Below are 20,845 nucleotides of genomic sequence, written 5' to 3'. Positions count from 1 at the left end.
TGAAGGCAATTTTATTTTATCTTTTTTATTCTTGAATCCAAAAGACAAGTGAGATTACACTTTGAAATAAATACCGCCATCTCCTTGCTTGCCGAAGCAAGCAAATTTTAAAGATACACATTCTTTTTACAAATCCTCAAATTATATCAATCCGTTCGCTATCCAAAAAAGGCGGAAATAAATCTTTCTAAATTTACGTTCGACGCATCGATCCCACTTCTCGTACTTCTCGTGCATTGAGAACGAAAGCGGCGGTGTAAATGAAAAACGATGTTTCCCCTGTCGGGGATCTCGATTCGGGTCAGCCAGTCGGCGACGGGGTACCGATATTTACGAGGACGCGTTGCAGCCAGGAGCAAGTGAGCGCGATGGAGAACGGAAACACCGCCGGGGGGACAGGTGGCCCCCGGTGCGGACATCGTTTTCTGCTCTCTCGACTCGTGAACGGGCTTTAATCGCGGCCGTTCTCGCTCCGTTCCTCGGCTACGCCGTATTTTATCGCTGTCTCGTTGGCGCTGTTCGGGCAGAGAGGAGGAAGAGAGCGTCGGTCCGTGGGCAGAGAGGAGGCTGAACGGATTTAACGAGCCTTTACGATCGTCCAACAGGGAGAATCAATCGTGAACGGGCCCAAATATCACGGATATATGTTTGTCCATTCGTCGAGGATCCTCCTTCTGTCGTTCTAATTTACTGGGCTACCTTGAATTATTGTTAGAAAGGGGATACAAAGGGCTGTGGGGACTTTTAACTTGATTTATAGCCCGTTTTTCCCGTTCTGTTGTTGTTATTTATTGAGCAGGTGGTTTGACGACTGGCCCGTTTATATTAATCTTGAATAAAAATATTAAGCCGTAATCAGATCAATTATAGAACACTGTAATCGATGAGAGATGCAGAGTTCGGGAGAAAATACGATATGAAGATGGTCGATGCAAGCTGTAAATGTACAATTAGATCTACAATTTTTATATTCAACGATAGAATCTTGAGAGGAGATGGAGAATCGATCGAATCGATGAAAATTTCTCTATTTTCATCAATCTTCTTGTCACCTTCTGCGCTTCCTTGATATAAAACGTTTCTCTTAAAACGTGACTTTAAGCTCGACACGCAGAAGAGGAATGCGGAACCATCGATATCAACACGCAACGTCGATAACCGTAACGATTATTCGTAGAAACATAAACGAGTCGAACATCATAACGGAGGGAAAAGATGGTCAAGAATCTGCCGTGATCAAAGATCGATCCCCTACTTCGTGCACCAGAGAAGACACGTGTTTGCGTAGATCGGCGCACAACAACAATCGATTGTAACGGAAATTGTGCGCACGGTTCCACCTTCTCGATAAGGGGGAATCGGGTCATTTTCCGCGAAAGTGACGGCTCGCGTAATTCATTCGCGGAATAATCGGGGGAGAAAGTCGAAGATACTGTAGGTTTAGGCGGTGGTGGCCTATCAACCTCTATAACCCTCTCCTCCTGTTGGTGAAGAAACGAAAACGAGGCGCGGAAAAAGAAGCGAGTTCGCACAAAGCGAGCAACTCTCCCACTCGCCGTCGATCGAGCCTTTTGATGTTTCGAAGAACCGTTCACGGTCTGGGAAACGTGGGAATAATAGATGCCGGATTTACACGGTTCAAGGCGCACCGAGTGTTCTCTCCACCTGAGTGTTGCTAGTTCTCACCTTGTTAGATCGAGCGTGGAAGAGAAAAGAGGGGAAAAAAAGCGCGGCGAGCCGAGGAAGACCATTAAATTACAATACAAAATGCCAGCGAGTGAAACGTGTCTGGATCGTGACTATCTCTGTCGAACGGAAAAAACGGCTTAATATATCCGAGCCCCGAGCGCCACGATCGCTCGAGTTTCTTCATGGGCAGCGACAAAAACTGCTGTTCACGCTTAAGTTCGCGGCGGGAAGGGGACACGGGATGAATCTCTTGTCGCCGATGGAGGATAACCCATATACGTGTTCGAGATGCGGTGAAACACTGTTTGTACGAACCTGTTTGGGAACAGATAGGCTACACAAGTTCGTACGTATCTAATTTTTTTCTTTAAAATCTAGTAATAATATAACGTATTTTCAACTCGCGTGGCAACAATCAAAATTATTTGCCAATCACCGCGATCTTTATCTCGTTGTATTTTTCTCTATCTATATATATATATATTTTGCATCGTGGATGTAATCCATAATTATATAAATTTCACCACAATTGGTGGTAAATCCTGGATTCGAGAAAGGAAAGACTCTGGGAGATTTTATTTGCCGTGCTGTGTAACCTGTATCCCGGAGACAGTCGGCGCAATTAACGAAACACTAGATCACCATTAATTAGATATACGTACGTGGAAAAGAAGAAGTTGCCCCGACGAAAGAAAAGAAAAAAAAATTACATCTTATGGACGTTTCCTCGACCTTCGACTCCTTAGCTGCTCCTCTCTTTCCGTCCATAAATCTCGGTTGGAACCGGCGATGCGAGGAAGATGGAAACTGGATACACACGCGGCGGAAACGCATGAGTCAGTGATGCCTCCGGAGAAAACGACATCACGCGAGTTCACGTGGAATATATCGAGGTGTCTCGCTTCCCCACACGAATCTTTCTTCGTGTGGGTCTCTCTCTCTCTCTCTCTCTCCTTCTCTCTCTTTCCCTGAGTGCGTTGACCCAGCTTACGGTAACCCAGGCCGAGTGTTGCACCTGCGTCGACATGGACTTACCGGGATAAAGGGTCGCGCGACCCGAATTACTTCCTTCTTTCATCATTCGTCGAGCCATTTCATTCGCGTTTCGACGGATCAGTCGAGTGGCAAAAAAGCCAGTGGTATATGCGAATACAGACACGAAAACTCTTGTTTATTGTTAATTTTTGCTCCCAGCAGAGATTTCCGATAAAAACGTAGCTTTTCCTCTCGACCGATGATCGTGAAAGAAGGAATAATTGTCAGAGGTTAGAATCTGTATGTTTTCTCGGAACATAGACAATTGCGGTATTTAATGGGTCGCATCCTCGCTCCAAGCCTTTCAATTACACAAAGCGATCGCGGGTACCGCCCACATCTTAACTGCCTCAACTGTGCCTCAACCGTGATCGCATTAATCTGCAATTTGCATAGCTCGATCCATTCAACGCGCCCTAGGTTCCTTCCTCTTCTCTACGAAACGACTTTCAACAGCTTAGCTCCTCTCGAGAGGAGAACGAACTTCCACCGAGCGTCGTAAACGTAATTTTACCTCGTGGAGAGGTATTCATCGGTGTCATTAGCCGAGGCGCTGCTATAAATTTAATGGCAAGATGACGGTGGTACCGGTACTACGAAACGGCACTACGAGATGCTGGAATCGATCAACACAGACGCTCGCGAGGTGGGTCAGAAATAGAAGCGCCGCCAGGTTATACGGTTCCGCGTGTGCACACGCAGCAAGGATGAGGACGAAGGAGAGAGGGCACGCGAGGAGGTCTATCCTCTTGACCTCACTTTCTAGAATCCTTTAAGTATATGGCGCCACGACTCGTTTATCCATTATCGATCGACCAACAACCTTCTAGATACACGACTGTGTCTCTACTAACCGAGATATCGGTGCCCTCTACAGATTATTCGTGATGAATCGTCAAACTCACGGATCTGTTTATTACTGAAAACAGTTTGCCGATCGGAATCGGTCATTAATTTTTAAGACTCGTCGTCTTTCAAATCGAAAAAGATTTAGATACCAGGTCAACTTCAAAATGTACTAAAAAAAAAAAACAACAAAATATTTTGATATAAGATCCCGATTCATCGTTATAAAATCGTCGAAAAATATTACGGATGATCCATGATGAAGAAGACAACAAATGTTCTTCTCGTTATCCAAGAATTTGCATGTTACAACTCTTTGTTGTTCTAACGAAGAAACCCGGTTTACAGATCTGGCCCAGATCCGAGCGTTGGTGGAGTCAACGGGGATGCTAGGTGGCTCTACCTGTCCATCCTGCGAGATGCCGTTCGACAAAGGGAAGAAACGTCGATTGATCGACTCGTGCGGCCACGAGCGGTGCTATTCCTGCCTATTTCGCAGCGAGGCTTGCCCGCTTTGCCTGCGCGCCGACTTCAACGACGACGATGGCCTGGAGGGACCCTTCAGGGAGGGGTTCGTCGGCTCCTCGGGGCCCGTGTCCATCCTCGCGCCCACGGATGGCTGGATCGATGAGTCATCAACGGTGAACTCTCTCTGCGGCAGCCCCAGACCGCGTACGAAAGTCACCACGAGAGCCAATCTTCCTTCGAGAGTCATGCACGTAAGGCAATATCATAGTCATCAACTTCGAGGCCTCGAGTAACACTTTCTCGCGCCGGATCCTTCTCGACTCCTTCGCCATTTCTGGAATGCCTAGGTCGTCTCATGACTATTGTTCGCGTTGTCCCCTTACCCATTTCATTGGATTCGCGCAAATTCTAAAGAGGAACGATTGGGAGAATGTCTCTAGAAAGTGTATTTAATCGGCGCGTTTTCTTTTAACTTTTTAATTTTAAATCTTAAATCGGATCGAGGAGAAGTATTTAGAAAGGATAGCAATTAGAATTCTATCGCGGCCGCTTCGTTTAATTAAACTTCCGATTATTTATGATCCTTCCTCTCCTTCTTCTCTTCAGCAACGCGAGACCGATGAAAGTGTTTCTTCCTCGGCCATGGCTAAAGGATTGAAGAACAAACCACCGGCACTTCCGGACTCCTCTCAGGGAAAGCAGAAGCTTCAGATGATGACGCAGAGTACGTAAATTAAACAAATTGTAATTTTTAATATAACGGATACAGTCAAACAAAAAAATTTCGTTATCGATCAAAAGATTATCAACGAGATTGATAAAGTGTAATATAAAATTGAATTTACAGGTTGTCCAACCCCACCGAATCAAAGGAAGAGGTTTTTCCTGAATCCAAAGGTGCTCAGAAGTTCATTCGTTCCTCAAAGATCGTCCAGGCGAGGAGCATCGTCTCCTGAACCAGTCGTAAACGACAATCCTTCCGCCTTGTCAGGTAATCAAGTTTAATTTAAAATTATTTTCCTCAACGTTTGATGATAACCGAGTAACAAAGTAGGGAAGCATATATTAGCTGTAATTAATTATTAATCGTGAACCAACACGCGTATAGCTTGGATGGCCTCGTCTTGGGAAGGGAAGTCTCGATGGCCGGGTGTAGTGCTGGGGAAAATCAAATCGTTGTGGAGCAACAGTCAAGGGACGGCGAACGATGGGCTGAACCAGCTCATCGACTCGAGGAACAAAGTCACAGGCAGGGAGAACACTTTAGAAATCGAGTGTTGTGCATCCTCTCGTGTGTTTTAAAATCGATGAAACATGTACAAGTTGCTCGAATTATTACACATTATTACTCTCGTTTCTCTATCGTAATAATCTTGTTTGAATCACTCTTTTCACACATCCAGTAGAGCACTAGCAGAGTTTGAAGCATGCCTCCATCGATCATATCGACACTCACGTGTGGTGTGTTTGTAGCACGAATTTACTTTTTTCAGCAAGAAGACTTGTATCACAATGTCTTCGCGTAAGGAATCTTTAAATAGAATTCGACGAGTATCTAATGGATCTTCTGCATCTTGAAAATATAAATATCCGTTCTTCTGTGTGATTTTTTTTTATCTTATGCATCGTTCGTTTTCATTGATCCTCGATCACTCTATCTAACTATAGGTATTTCTTCTTTTCCCAGACGACGAAGGAGGTTGCGTGAAGCCATTGTCCTCCAAGACGAGGAAATCGTCCCAATCGGATCTCCACATGAGGCTAGGCCTTCTCCTAGGCACGAATCATACTCGAGCGAGCAGCAGCGTGGACACGACAGATCTACCCGGTGCCTCGAATCGTTCCAGTGCAGGTGCATGCCAATCCAGAGTCCCTATCCAAGGCCATGACAGTTCTGCAGCCTCGTTCAGCAGTTTAACGAGCTTCGAAACGCAAACCTTGGCCTCCACGAACACCAGTCCAGTGTCTACATTGACTGGAACGTCCAGCGAAGCGGAAGCAGCCGCAGCTTTGAGGTGTCCTATCAAACCTAAGACGAAAGTAAAAGGAAAGAGCAAGTCCAGAGATTGCGACAGCGCTGGAAGCTTGGCCTCCATCTCAACCTCGGTGTCCGCATCCACTTCTATGTCGATGTCGATGTCCGTTTCCGTTTCGGGCCTGTCGAATGGCAGCTCGAGCCCACTCACTCCTAGAAGACATTCCGTGAACGCCTCGCAACCTGGCCAAAGCGACGAGCTTGGCCAGTTCAAGAACAGACGGTCTTGCGCCAGGAGATCAGCCAGAACTGGAAACGTCAAGGGTGTTGTCGATACGAAATGTAAGTTCTTTTTAGGAATCATAGAATATGTATGAATGATGAGGTTATCTCATGTAAATCATTCTTCTTCCAGTACGTTTCATACAGCATCACGGAACGCAGCTGACCCTGAAACCTCTGTTCTTCGAAGTACCTTTATTAGAAGCCGATCCATTGTTCACCGGCCGCCAATGGTTGCTCCAAGAACTGGAATCGGTTGTAAACGGGTCCAGCCCTGGAGTTTTGATCTCTGGATGTCCTGGAACCGGGAAGACCGCGCTGGTTCTACAGCTGGTTGAACACAGCTGTTTTGGAAGAAGGCGGGAACAACCTCTTCCGTCGGAAATCAATGAGGAGGCTGGAGAAAAAGAGAAAATAAGTTGCAGCTCAGCTTTGCATGCTAGTATTCGTTATACCAACGAGAAGGTAAACATTTTGACTTTCCCTTATTAAAAATATAATTATATTTTCTGTAGAATTTAACAATTGGTTAAAATTTTGATCCTCAGGTTCGAGAACTAGCTTCTCACGTTGTAGCATATCATTTCTGTCAAGCGGATAATAACAGTACTTGTTTGGTACCAGACTTGATCCACTCTTTAGCAGCTCAATTATGTCAAGCTCCTCAACTCATCTCCTACAGAGAATATCTTCTCTCGGAACCTCATATACAGGGTTCTCTATCGCAAAGAGAATGCACTGTCGATCCAGATCTTGCACTTTCTAGAGGTATAATTGAACCTTTGTCTACATTGAAGAAAACAAATAGACTGCCTGACACCAATATGGTGAGTAAAAGAATCTTACGTTATATCTAAAATTTCCATCAAAGATAGGATTTATAATTTTCTAACGAAAAAAAAAAAAAAAAAAAAATTATATTCTCAATATAATCTTTCATCACCAGGTGATTTTAATCGATGCTGTCTGCGAAGCAGAGTATCACAGACCAGATAGAGGCGATACAATAGCATCATTTTTAACGAGGCATGCTCCAAACTTTCCTAGCTGGTTAAAAATTGTCTGCACAGTCAGGACACAATTACTAGAATGCGCCAAACAACTACCTTACACCAGGGTCTCCTTAGATAGAGCCTCAAACGACAGCGCCGGAAGTAACGTGACAAGGGATCTCTCTGATTATATTGGATATAGATTAGCTCAGAGTCCTGCTATTCAAACAAATGTTACTGCATCGGTGAATGGCAAAGCGGAATCATCTTGCAGTGCGAATCAAACCAGATTCGCTTCACATCTACTAGCTTTAGCTAGAGGTAGCTTTCTCTTCGCGAAATTGACGCTCGATCTTATCGAGAGCGGTCATTTAGTGGCTAAATCTGCTAGCTATAAGGTGAATAGAATCTTATTTGTCGATTTAGAAGAATAGAAAGAGAATACAAATTATACGGAGAAATTTTTTAATTTAATACATTTGAAATTGAATGTTTCAGGTACTGCCAGTCTCTTTGGCGCAGATTTTCCAGCTGCACTTCAACCTCAGGTTCCCTACAGCAACATCGTTTGACAAGATTCAACCTCTATTAGGCGTTTGCCTGGCAGCTCTGTATCCCCTAACTTTACCTGAGATCTTCTACTCGGTGAATTCTCTGAACACGGACCATTTCGTTTCATGGGAGGATTTTCTACAGAGATTCAAAGTAAGTTTTTTTTAATAATCCATAGATAAATATCCAAGAAACAAATTATATAATTGATTTATCCACTTTTTCCTGTGGCTACCTTCAAGTGGATTAAGTAAGTCTCAATTATATTTTTCCTTATGATAAAAAAGTGTTCTCCGTTTTTATTTTCTCTTTCGCAACCACGAATCCATTGTTGTACAACTTATCGTTATCTCTCGTTATCAGATGCTCTCTGGATTCCTCGTGAAACGTCTGGACAATACCTACATGTTCTTCCATCCATCGTTCAGGGAGTGGTTGATGAGAAGGGACGAGGGCGAATCGACCAAGTTTCTCTGCGATCTGAGGTTAGGTCACGCGGCCATCGCGTACAGGCTCTCCAGACTCCAGGCACCGTTAGATGGCGATAAAGCTTTAGAATTGGGTCATCACATATTGAAGGCGCACGTTTACAGAGGCGTTGCTCCGTGCTGGCCTTCGCGCGATCTACAGGTAAATCACCTGTTCCTCATTTGCATTTGTAGGATAAATCTATTTGCGTTACAATAGTATTTCATTTACGAAATTTTTCTCAGGCCATTTGGTTAGCATCGTCCACGGAATGCGTCTCCTCCGCGCTGTGCACACTGAGGAACATCTACAGCCCGAACGTGAAGGTTTCGAGATTGCTTTTGCTGGCAGGAGCATCTCCGAATCACATCACCGAATACCTGGGCAATGCTCCAGCTCTTTGCATGTACGCTCACGAAGGTTCTGTCGAGATGGTATCGTTGTTATTGGAATTTGGAGCTGATGTCGAGTTGACGAATAGCCAAGGATGCACAGCGCTCTCGTTAGCGGCTGCTCGTGGCCATTGCGATGTTGTCAGAAGGTAAGTGAAGTGTAAATGGAATATATAGAAATACAAGGATGCTACAAAGATTAAAATAATATATTCAGTTTTGCGGATATCAAAGGAATGGTTAACAAATTTGAAGATATATTTATATTTTTAATTCAGATTAGCCGCTGCTGGAGCTTCGTTAGGTCACACAGACATGGCAGGACAGTGCCCCTTGGTTCACGCAGCTAGACACGGAAGATTATCCGTGGTTGGTTACCTTTTGGCTTGCGATTGGGTAGTTCCAACCAACGTGAGTGAAACCGAAGGATCTCAAGAAATAGGTAGAGAAGAGGCTGCTCAACAAGCTGTGGTCGCCGCTGCGGCTCAAGGTCACGAATCTATCGTGGAATACTTATTAGACATGGCCGAAGTGATTGTAGATCGTCCTGATACTTTGATAGGCGAGACTGCCTTGACTATCGCTGCTGCAAACGGTTCCACGGCCACAGTTTCAGCATTGTTGGCTCGAGGAGCGAATCCAACAGCTGTGAACGCAAAAGGATTGTCTCCTTTGATGTTAGCTGCAAGAGAGGGACATTGGGGTACGGCTGAAAGACTATTGCAAGGTTAGTGTTAAGGATTGTTACTAAACGTAAGAGTAAAAAGATTGGACGTGAAAATACTCATTACTGTGTGACAAAATGGTTGCAGGAACACTCTCGAGCAGCACCGATACCGTTCTGGACGACGCAGCATCCCTCCTAGATCAACGAGATCCAGCTGATCGTACTGCATTGATGCTAGCTGCCTCAGAAGGTCACACAAACTTGATCGAACTGTTTTTAGACAAAGGATCCGTGCTAGAGAGTAGAGATAAAGAAGGAATGACCGCTCTCTGCTGGGCCTGCGTGAGAGGAAGACTAGCCGCCGTGCAGAACCTTATCGATCATGGAGCTGATGTTAATACTAACGATAATACCGGGAGAACTCCTCTAGATCTAGCTGCTTTCCAGGTAATATTCTTTAAAAAGAACCGTACACTTATTATTACACAATATCAACAAAAACTATGTTTTATCTTAAAATTTATTTGATTTTTGAATCGATGAAATCTGTTATCTATAAGTTAAATCTCACAGTCTTGCGAACAATACAATTCCCAGGGCAATCCAAAGTTGGTGCAATTGTTGCTCGAGAAAGGAGCAGCGGTCGAGCACGTCGATCTCCACGGAATGCGACCTTTGGACAGAGCGATCGGATGTCGAAACATACCCGTGGTACAGTGTTTCCTACGCCGTGGGGCGAAATTAGGCCCGGCAACCTGGGCGATGGCCGCTGGAAAACCAGATGTTCTCCTCATCTTATTGAACAAACTCCTAGAAGATGGAAACGTCCTCTACAGAAAGAACAGATTGAAAGAGGCGTCGCATAGGTACGCGTATGCGCTACGAAAGTTCCCTGCGTCGCCGGAAGAGGATTGCCAGGGGCAAGAGCAGGGTCACATGATGCTGCAACTCCAGACGTTTGCGCAACTTCGACTGAATTTCTTGCTCAATCTCAGTCGATGCAAGCGCAAGATGAATGTGAGTGGTTGTGTATTGAATGAACTACTATGAGTTTCCTAACACTTTCATTCATATCAAAGCTATCTATAGATATATCGTGTTATGTAATTCTATTTTCTTGTTCGTATCGTTCGTATGAAATAGTTCTCGAATAGAAAATATTTTGAAACTTTAAATTTATTTTAAAATTATTTAAAATTAAATTTTGACGTTATTTTTTTTTTTTTTTTTTTTCATTTTTATTTATTTATGCAGGAATGTGCGGAAGCAATCGAGCTCGCTGACGAAGCTCTAAAAGTTCGTCCAGTATCGTACGAAGCATTTTACGCGAGGGCGAAAGCACGAGTTGATTCAGACTTCCTGGAGGACGCATTATCCGACGTCCAAGAGGCATTGCAAATCGCACCACCGCAAAATCGACAGGATCGGCGGGTTCTCGTTACTCTGAAGGAAGAGATAGTTTCTAGATTGGATGGAGTAGGGACCAGCAAAGGATCGCTTGATTCTACCAGCAGATCTCGTCTTCGAGCGTCAGTCGACACTCTCACAGAATTGTAAAATTATCTATTTTTTGTCTCTCAAAAGACTTTTGATTGCCCACGTTTAAGATATCGTCCTTTCTTTCATAAAAGGAATGATTATATGCAAGCAATATGAAACACTTCTTGCATGCGTATCTAATTTATAAGTTGATTTTTCTTGAACTGAACTCGCGATTCCTAGAAGATTTTTTTTTAAAAAGATAATACGGTTTAGGATTTGCTTTCGAAAAATATTTGGAGGCAATTCGAAACATTCAATTAAATTCGAATGAAGTATTTTGTTTATTTCCTTCTTTTTTTATTTTTTTTTTTTTATTTTGTTAATTTAACTCATTGACTTATTGCGTACGTTGTACGTACTCAAAGAAATATTCCTTCCCTATTGCTTGATTCATTTTTGATAATCAGCAAGGATTTATATATGTTTTTATTCTTTTTTCTTCTGTGCAATTGTATTGCATGACCGTGTTAGGATTTTGTACTATGTCCAATTCGATTCCAAATCGAATACAGAGTTTAATATATATACGTTTTTCTATATATATATACACATATTATATATATATATAGTAAATATATATATAAGTATTTATATTATATTACGCGTAAAAAAAAAAATTGATTTTTTAGTGTCGTTGTAATTTAAATGAAAATTATTTAATTGTTTCTTCCTCTTTGTTTCTTTCAGTATTTTCTCTCTTTTTTTTGTTTTTTTTTTAAATATATCGCCACAAAGAAAAAAAATGCAATTTATAAAAAGAGAATTTTGATATTCCAGCGTTAAACTATCACAGCCTGTAGAATAAAACATGGCTGCCATTTTTCCACGCGTGTGAAACGCAACACGCAACGATCTCGCTGAACGTATTTATAATGCACTCGCTTGCCAAGCATTTAATACACCTTTAATTCCTCTGTAACCCGTCACGATCGTTTCCGAATTTTTATGTTAATACAAGCCCTGCAAAGTTGCATGGACTTCGACTACAATGTTATTTTGTCTCTGCACAGAGGTACGAAATAAACGAACTTTTTATCGAAAAAAAAAAAAAAAAAAAAACGATTCTCTTTCAAACAATTTTAAAATAATTTTAAGAAAATGTGATAATTGGATAAATTTTATTTCGTTCAACTCGCCTTTATTGTTTCGAATGATCGAACGAACTCCTGAAATCAGAAGAGTATCGATCGAGGTACGTTGTCCCTTAAATAAGTGTACATCGATTAGAAAGAACTCGTAAAGTGCGTTACGATGATGGCACTCTTGCGAAAGCGAGATAATTTTCGAGGTGAGAACAAAAAAAGGCAACAAAATGCTTGATAACAAATAATAGTAACGAAGAATTGCCTTTTCTTAATACTTTTTTGAAAACACGGAATAAATAATAATTATCTTTGAAAATAGATCTTGGAAAATAGATTTTGTCGCTTTCACAATCGTGTCGCCAATTGAAAACGGTGAGTTTCGCATTTCACTTAAATATCTCCAAGAATTAGTACCAAGAATTACGGATTTTGGTCTCGAGTTCGCCACCGTTGCACGCTGGGCGACCAACTTTTAAGTACACTTTAATTCGATTAATATAATGTATACGTAAATACATCTTCGTATAGAATAACCATAAACATCTCGAAATTTGCATCAATTTCATCGTATACTACCACATTTGTAGACAATTTTTTTTTTACGTATCTGAGGATATTATTAGCTTTGAAAATTTCTCGAAGAGAAAAGCATATATCAGAGTACAGATATATTTGAGAACAATACTCTCGAAAGTTCCTTATTTTTCGCTAATAGACACCACAAGAATGGAAATTACGGATAATCGGATAATTTCTTTTATCTAAAATACTCTCTCGACAGTTTCGTTTTTTGAGAGTATTTATAAGCATTACGAATTGCATTAAGAAAATTATTGTTTGTCAATCCATTAGTGTCCATTAATGTCTATATAAATAACTTTCGAAAATAACTCTCGAGAATTTTACACTCAAACACATTCGTATCTTTACACGCATATTAAGTAGAAGAAATTAAGATCGTCTGCTTTGCAGCTTCGGCTTCTTCATTTCCATGAAACGATAATCAACTCTTAACCAAGAGTTTTACATTTATGATCATTTCGATATTCATAAGTCAAGATATATGACCGAGAACAGTGTATAAAAGAAATTTGAAGTTCGAATAGCATCATATTTAGATTTTCGATTGAACACGCGTTCGAAAGACAGTTAACAAAGAAAATCGAGCGATATTTATACTTGCGAATAATCTGTCAAAATAATTGTACAATACGTCGAAAAGAAAAGAAAAGAAGAAGAAATTATCTTTCGATCAAAATCACACGAATTCAACGTTCTATCGGAGAATGGAATAATGAACATTCGTTTATCATGAGAATCACCCACGAGATTGCACGACCTTATTTCTTTAATTCTCAAATGATCCCAGTTTAATGATCAATTCGAATGAGATTGATTTAAAAGTTATCTACTCTTGTGATCCATCAATAACTGTATATAGAGTGTTCAAAAGTAGAAAGAAAATTTAAAGAATGAAAACCAAAAAAAAAAAAAAAAGAACTATGATATTTGATATACAAAAATGTTGATATACGAATGCAATAAATAAGTTTTTATCCTCATTTTTGTATACCCATTTTTATCTCAGTCTCTTTAAATTCTACTTTTCACTGATAAATAAGTAAATACACACACACATACATATACATATCTCGTAGAAATTGGAATCACATCTGGGATCAATTGTCCGTGAGAAAAGCGAGGAAGCTGTTTGATCGACAAGCTCGCGTGGAACGAAGTACAAAGCAAACGAAACACAGTGATCTACAAAGTGTTGGAAATCGAAACAGAGTGAAATACGATAATTACAGCTTGCATTCGGATTAGTATAACAAATAGTAGCTCCTTCGTAAAGGAAAAGCCCCACTCCCAGATATTCCATGGGTAAAAACGCATTGTCGAGATCTACACCAGCAATTGTCCAAGAAAGACCGAGTCCACGAATCGCGTTCCAAATCCATCACCATCTCCTCGAATCTCGCTTCGAGATTCTCGTTACCGGCAATCGGTAATATCGAGGATATTTTCCAACGCGTTCACCGATCATCGCCAATTTCTCTGCATCGATGGTCGACGAGCACCGTTCAACGGGCTTGCGGAAGAACCTTGTGCAGATCGAGGAACGCGAGGATAACGAAGACGAGGCAAGAACGCGACAACGTTTCGTGTAAAGTGCGTGGACGGGACAACAGAGTGTCGAAGACATCACAGAAGCGCGCGAATCTGAAGCTAGTGGGCCTTGTAGGTGTCTTTGTTTTGATAGCCCTGCACGTAACCGGATTGGTCGGGTATGTCCTTCCGTCCGGCGATACCTTTCCCCTTTCCGCTTTCGTCGAATCGTTGCTTGTGCGACCCCGTGTACTTGCTCACGTCCGTGAGTCTGTCCACTGTGGAGGCCGCTTTTCCTGTCTGAAAATTAGATAAATGGTAATGAACAGGTAACGATAAATATTAATTTGGTATTCGGTTGTCCATGATTGAAAGAAAAAGAATTTCATCCTATTCTCGATGGGAATATGTGTACTTTTGTACACATCGAGTAGTAAAATCTATTTCGTATGATATAAATTTGAAGGATATAAAAAAAAGAGAGAGAAAGAATTTTAAATTCCAAATAACAGGAAAATGATGAATTTTGAACGTGTATATTTGTACATTTAATATTTGTAAAATGGCAAATGTTTTAGATTGCAATTTGTATTTCTTAGCAGTTTTTTTTGCGGGAGACACTTAGCATAGTTGAGAAACATTGACCTAATTAAAACGAAGGACGCACATACGTAGGCGAGAATTTAAGATTCATCGCTGGAAACGATATATCCATAGGTCAGGACTGGCGACGTCATAAATTTTCAGTGCCGATAACGTGACAAGCAAGGACACGATATTCGATACACAAGCTATTTCTACTTTGGTTAGACTTATGAAATCGTGATGAAACTTGTTGTCATCGATCACGTGTGGTATAAACTCTGACCCTGTCTCCTATCTTTGCTTTGTCGGTAAACACGTGGAATCGACGATAAACTTTCGGATTTAATATTTCAATTTACAATACTTACTCCACCAGCACCGGCTGAGACTCCAGGTGGTCCACAATTCGCCATCTTCTTCTTCATCTCCGCTGGATCGACCTTCTTACTTTTCGCCAGCTCGTCCAAGAACGATTTGTATTGTTCAATGCCTAATTTCATGGATCTAGAAACAAAGTCGATACCGTAATTTTAATCCTATAACAAATCACAGCCATTTTGGATTTCGTTTGTATTTTACAAATTGTTTTTTTTTTTTCTTCTTTTTTTACACAAATTGTCGAAAATCAATATCTACCACTACGAACTCCATTTAATTTTTAATATCGCATTGAACATTTAATAAAAACAATTCTCGTACTTGTGTTTCTTGAAGTAAATCCCAGTATCGGTAGTGGTGATCTTCCTTCCGTCGATCACCTTCGCCTGTTTCATCCATTTGTCGCTCTGACTCAGAGTGATCAGCTTCCCGTCGCTTTTCGGGTCGCCGAATTTCGAGAAAGCCTTGAAACTTTGCAAAAAGCTGCCAGACTGCGCGGCGCTTGGACTGCTAGGCGTCAATCTTCCCGTCTCGTTCTCCTCGATTTTCAAATTCGCTACGCATTCGGTCGCCTCCTTGGTGGCACCGTTCGTTTCCGCTTTGTCCTCCCCTTTCTTCTCCCCTTCCGCGTTACTTTTCTCCGCCTCTTCGTTCTTCTCTACCTTTGCGTCGTTTTTCTCAGTTTCGTTATCTGCCTTCTCGGCTTGCATGCTTGCGCCTGCAACAACATATCACGCGACATAGATCAGAGAAATTTCGTTTCTCAATACGCGGGTTGACACGAAGAAGTTGAAAAAGGCATCGCATGATGCAAAAATGGTTTTATCAAGTTTGTGTTTGTGAAAAGAAAAAAAAAAAGCAAAGTATCTTTTATGTATCTGGATTTCACGCTATTATACGTGTCCAGGTAGACACGTCGACGACGCGACGTTTTGAGGTCAAGTAACGCGAGCTCATCGATTTAGCATAATTCCAGTAGGCGGCCTCTACAAATTGACATTTAAATGATAATTAGCGATCGAATAATGTTGTTTCGCGTTGTTAAATCGATGCAGATTACATATCATTACGCAAATTACGTTTTAATGTGGAATAAAATCTGTCCTACTTTGGTTAATAAATTTTGAATGAGAATTCGTTAATTGACAATGAGTTTTGTATCTTGGAAATAATCTTTTGCCGATCTCGACTAGCAGGTAATATTATTCAATCGAGCTAATCGATATAGACGATGAAATAGGACAGAATCGACTATTGGAAATAGTTTGGAACCTCTTCGATATCGGTCTCTTTGCTACGTGGACGTGCTATTGTGCACTCCTCCTCGTGGCATTATTGCGAATAAAGGATTCGAAGGTATAATAGAACGAATACATCTCTTATTTGAATTTCTACGTTCCATAAGAGAGAGTATAGTCGATCAAACTATATTTCTTTTGAAAAATTACACCTTTCGATATCTCGTTTGATTGCCAATCGAAGTTATAAGTTATTTTTAATAACCCAAATCTATTGTTTTATATTATAAATATTATATCATACATATTTATTGTCCATAATCTGTATAATAAAAATCGATAATAGAAATAAGTAAACGATTAACACACATACTATAAAGGATCGAACGATTTTCTATTCGACGAAAAAAAAAAAAAAGGTAAGAAGAGAGAACATTCAAATGGATTTATAACGTGTATGAGAAGGCAATATTAGCAAAACTAATAAAAACATGATTTATCAAGGACCCTGTTCACGTATATTGGCGTGTTCGTAATATGTTTCACGACTCACACAGAGTCAATTTACAGAGAACAATATAACTCGTTCGATAACCTAATCGGGCCAATCCGTTTGTTTTCCATTTAAGCAAGGGCAAGGACTACGTATTTCTCCATTGTTTGAATTCAATTTCACGCTCGTGCACGTGATCCACGACGAGAGAGAGAGAGAGAGAGAGAGAGCAACCTCTTCAATAAATTTTCAACCAGTGTTATCTTACACGGCGAGACGACATTGAGATTCCGCGAGAAGAGATCACATCGATACACAAGAAATCTGATGAAACGCGATCGGCGATTTTCATCCTATCCTCGTGGATCCTCTCCTCACCTCTCTAACGTTGAAACGTTACGAACGGCGGAAGGCCGACACCAGGCTGTGGAGGTACGTTGTTATTTCATGACTATAAATAGAGATTACGACGATAGACGTGTTAGCGTAATTAGCAAGGAACAGGAAACGAGGAGACGATTAAGTAATACCGATGATCAGATGTCGAACGGATAGATTCTGCGTATGTAACTGACCTTTGCTCCGATGGATCTTTTTTCTTATTCATTTTCAAACATATTTTAATTCTAATTCTTCTATTTCTAAATAGAACTCCGAATGCGTCGAATATTGTTATTTTTCGTTGAAAGTGCAGGAATATTTCAAACAGTAAATTTTCTACCTCTTTCTTAATAGGATAATAAAAGAATACGTTTACGTTGGAATTTAATTAGAAACGAAATCGTTCCATTTCTTCGGTGTATCATAATGTTCCATTCATTGCCAAAAGACAGATATTTGTTTTCACGTTATTTTACATAATACAGATATCGATGTGTGTATCACTTCATTGTCGAAAGAAAGATCTCGTGTTGTCTCTTAGAAGAGATTAATAATCGATCTATCTTCTTGATTAATTTTCCTTTAAGAAAGCAATCGATTCCAACTCAAACGTGAACAAAACCATCGCGCACTTACTTCAAACAATACAATAGCTATGGATATTAATACACATCACGCTTCTTACCGTGTCGATATTCGGAAGAATTCAATGGAACGATTTTAATTGCGCGTATATAATGGCTTCGAATTATAATCGAATAATCACCATGTACCACGTTGCGATAATCACGGAATCGAACGATCTTTCACGATCAATGAAGCTCGATCTGCTCGAATGCGATAACACGGGCGATTTATTATCACGGGAGAGGAGAACGGCGACGACAGGAGGAAACTGCGGAGAGCACTGGGTTTGTATACAAGTTGAAAAGCTGTTGAACGTAGGTCTCAGCCAGGAATCTGTACACCGTAGGGCGCATGTGTTATATCGATCACCCCCGTAAAAACGAGTCACCCTCTCAATATATCTTTGAAAATGCGTTTCACCCTCGGCTGCAGCCGAAATAAAGCGCCGCAGGGATCCAATTCTGACGAACGATACACCACCGTAGACTATAATTATTAAAATCACCGATCGCTTGGTATTCGGTTTAGATCTAGCTTTTAGGGTGTGTCCCTTTAAATTAAGATGGAAAATGGAAAGTTTCTGGAGCCTTTCTGAGCAATTTTCATCATCGGCTTGTCAATGTTGATTTAACCATAATTTCGATAATCGATATTTTTAATCTTAATTTCAATATTTTTCTGGTTGTAAAAATGTTAAGTTTGATACAAAACAAAATATACATGAGTTAATGTAAATCGAATTTTATCAAATTTACAAGTTTTCTTTTTTTTTTTTTACAAGTATCTCGAGAAGTATGAATGGAAGAATATAAAATCGCGAATCTTGTGTATAATTTTCTCAATAAGATGGTTAGTTTCAATTTGGATTCGTTATTTGGCAAGCGGATTTTTGCGTGTGACTGCATCGTTATATTTTTGATAACAGAGCGAGGTATCTTATACATACATACATGCTGCAAAGTTTCCTTTTTTTATCTCCAACCAATGGAACCACGTTTCTCGCCACGTTTTTCACTCGAGTTCCGGAAAAATGGCTCGATCTCAACGCTTGTTATCTCTGCATGGGATATCTTTATCCACTTTTACATCCGATCATTACGTCAACGATATTACGGCTCGAGCGTGGAAATAGCTCGTTTCGTCATTCAAGTCGGGAAAACGGATTCTCAGTTGAATGAAATGCGTGTCGGCTTATTAATAATAAGCAGGGAATATTGACTCCCTTGGCAATCGTTTAATGATGACAAAAAAAAAAAAAAGACAAACTTCAAGATGAATTAATCATTATTGATATTAATTATAAACATTACAATGTTTAACACTTGGATTATTTTTGCAATTGATTAGAAATTGATCTATATATATATATATATATATATTTTTTTTTAATCGATGATGATAATATCAGCAAGTTTGTTTGGTAATCACCTTTTCAGAATTTAATTTTATCGCCACGCACCACCTGTGCAGAACCCCTTCAGAATACTCACGCACTAAACGTATTGATTCTCGAATAAAGTAGAACCGAACACTATTCCTAGTGTATTTTTGACGCGTTCATCACCGTGATTCCAGCCTGGATGAGACTGAGAATGAAACTGAACCTCCTCCACCGCTGCGGCCAGCATCATCCCCACCTACACCTTCAGCCGTGCTCGTTCTATCATCTACTTTCTTCTACAATGCGTAAAAATCATTATTATTCTCTTTTAATTCGTTTCAATCAAAGCTTTTCTTGCTTTAATCGATCCTTTCGTTAGATCGATTTTTTTTTTTTTTTTTTTTCGTTTTTTGTATCTGATAATGAACTCCAATCTGTAAACTCGAGTATTTACTTTTAATGGATTACGCGATACGGTTAACGATATCTTATTCGATAGTCATGACGACAAATATAGAAAATTTTTTTTTACAAAAATAAATGTTAGATAATTTGTAGAATTTTTATATAAGATATAATTAACAAGTATAGATTACATCGCTTTATTTAAATTTTTATGAATATACAAAATGAACAGTTTAATCGATCTCTTCGATTAATTCTATGATTCTATAAATTCTATGATTCTATAAAATTAAAAATCTAGTGTTACATAAATCACAAGATGGTGAAATCTTAAAAGCACTTATATATATACGGAATCGACTTTCGAGAATATCCTTGACCTGATTCCCATCAACGCCAGAGAAGTTTAAAGTTGAATTTTCTATATCCAAGTAGTATAACTCGACGATATGTCATTCGAGCCGCAAAGTTGCTACCCTCATCATTCATTGAATTGCACTATAGATAGATACGCATGAATGTTTAATCGCGTAACGACAGATCGTTAAATTGTTTCACATTGCGATCTAATATCAAAAATTATAAATTATCCCTTACGTATCAATTGAGGACGCAGATTAATTTATTGTCACTTATGGATGATCAAATTGCACTGATAAAAAGGACGGATTAGTAATTAATGTAATTTGCTTTTATTATGTTTTAATTTACCAAACGAATTGCAAGAAAATGTCAAGAGAAGCTTAAAATATATATATATATATATATATGACATGTAAAACGCGTGTAAAGTGAAATTCGTGACAATGCGTATTCAAATGTAAATTTGATTTATATTGAAAGACTTGTTGCATGATGCATATAAACGATGTTGCTTGTTGCTTCATCGTAAGTTGTTGACAATGAAATAAACAGGAATGAATTATGTAGGATGGAGATAATAAACACATCGATCGATAATAAAATGAAATTGTCTACAAAATGAAAGATTAATGCCTTACATTTTATTTAATTTAAAATTAAAAATTATTTTTTCCATTAAAAATTGATTATTAATAATTTTTTAATCGCTAGAATGAATATTTTCACTTTCATCGATTTGAATTTTTATTTAGCTTCAAAGATAGACAATATAGGGAATAGATCTAATATTGAGTAGAAAAAGGACAAAGATAGTATAAAAATATTGAAATCAACGCCATCTTCAGAGTGCCGCAAATGAAACACAAAAAAAAGGATAGAAAATAGTGAGAAG

General features: G+C 39.7%; 2 protein-coding genes and 1 long non-coding RNA gene across 9 annotated transcripts in view; 2 read left to right on the top strand and 1 right to left on the bottom strand.

Annotated features, from left to right (window-relative positions):
- The window catches only part of rols (zinc-RING finger and ankyrin repeat domain-containing protein rolling pebbles), a 43,401-nt gene extending 31,828 nt beyond the window's left edge, over positions 1–11,573 (top strand). For 3 of the 5 annotated variants that reach the window (XM_086917766.1, XM_086917767.1, XM_086917768.1), the window contains 14 exons: positions 3,919–4,289; positions 4,645–4,762; positions 4,886–5,029; positions 5,726–6,355; positions 6,429–6,760; positions 6,844–7,122; positions 7,242–7,685; positions 7,786–7,992; positions 8,203–8,469; positions 8,553–8,848; positions 8,978–9,426; positions 9,512–9,813; positions 9,964–10,383; positions 10,621–11,573. In XM_086917766.1, the coding sequence (XP_086773892.1) occupies positions 3,919–4,289; positions 4,645–4,762; positions 4,886–5,029; positions 5,726–6,355; positions 6,429–6,760; positions 6,844–7,122; positions 7,242–7,685; positions 7,786–7,992; positions 8,203–8,469; positions 8,553–8,848; positions 8,978–9,426; positions 9,512–9,813; positions 9,964–10,383; positions 10,621–10,923 (4,562 nt within the window). In that variant the 3' untranslated portion in view covers positions 10,924–11,573. Of the gene's footprint in view, positions 1–3,918; positions 4,290–4,644; positions 4,763–4,885; positions 5,030–5,146; positions 5,288–5,725; positions 6,356–6,428; positions 6,761–6,843; positions 7,123–7,241; positions 7,686–7,785; positions 7,993–8,202; positions 8,470–8,552; positions 8,849–8,977; positions 9,427–9,511; positions 9,814–9,963; positions 10,384–10,620 lie in introns of all 5 variants that reach the window. The other 2 variants (XM_086917769.1, XM_012489855.3) reach the window with 1 other exon arrangement.
- A 434-nt stretch (positions 11,574–12,007) lies between these two features.
- Positions 12,008–19,412, bottom strand: ringer (tubulin polymerization-promoting protein ringmaker). Of its 3 annotated transcripts, none has more exons than XM_086917774.1 (4): positions 19,233–19,412; positions 15,387–15,783; positions 15,056–15,191; positions 12,008–14,402 (listed from the first exon to the last, which is right to left on the bottom strand). In XM_086917774.1, exons 2-4 carry the CDS (start codon positions 15,773–15,775, stop codon positions 14,223–14,225), a joined length of 705 nt encoding a protein of 234 aa, XP_086773900.1. In that variant the 5' UTR covers positions 15,776–15,783; positions 19,233–19,412; the 3' UTR covers positions 12,008–14,222. The 3 variants fall into 3 exon arrangements, with proteins under 3 accessions (XP_086773900.1, XP_086773901.1, XP_003696054.1); XM_086917775.1 differs by lacking the exon at positions 19,233–19,412 and adding an exon at positions 18,755–19,026; XM_003696006.4 differs by lacking the exon at positions 19,233–19,412 and adding an exon at positions 17,863–18,011.
- Positions 16,933–20,577, top strand: LOC147658411 (uncharacterized). Its single transcript, XR_015295228.1, has 2 exons — positions 16,933–17,228; positions 19,380–20,577. It is a non-coding gene; the product is annotated as an uncharacterized LOC147658411 (long non-coding RNA).
- The last annotated feature ends 268 nt before the right edge of the window (positions 20,578–20,845 follow it).

Source organism: Apis florea, unplaced genomic scaffold (genome assembly GCF_048593485.1).
Source record: "Apis florea isolate Af1SG1 unplaced genomic scaffold, ASM4859348v1 contig_2272_pilon, whole genome shotgun sequence".
Classification (NCBI taxonomy): domain Eukaryota; kingdom Metazoa; phylum Arthropoda; class Insecta; order Hymenoptera; family Apidae; genus Apis; species Apis florea.
Note: the sequence above shows the minus strand (reverse complement) of the source record. Positions and strands in the feature narration are given on the sequence as shown.

Bases quoted from the DNA above. Each gene is read 5' to 3' on its own strand.
- ringer (XM_086917774.1), bottom strand. From the start codon at position 15,775: ATGCAAGCCGAGAAGGCAGATAACGAAACTGAGAAAAACGACGCAAAG. The intron at 15,192-15,386 runs GTACGAGAATTG...CTTTGTTTCTAG, and splicing joins ATTTACTTCAAGAAACACAA to ATCCATGAAATTAGGCATTG. The intron at 14,403-15,055 runs GTAAGTATTGTA...TCTAATTTTCAG, and splicing joins TCTCAGCCGGTGCTGGTGGA to ACAGGAAAAGCGGCCTCCAC.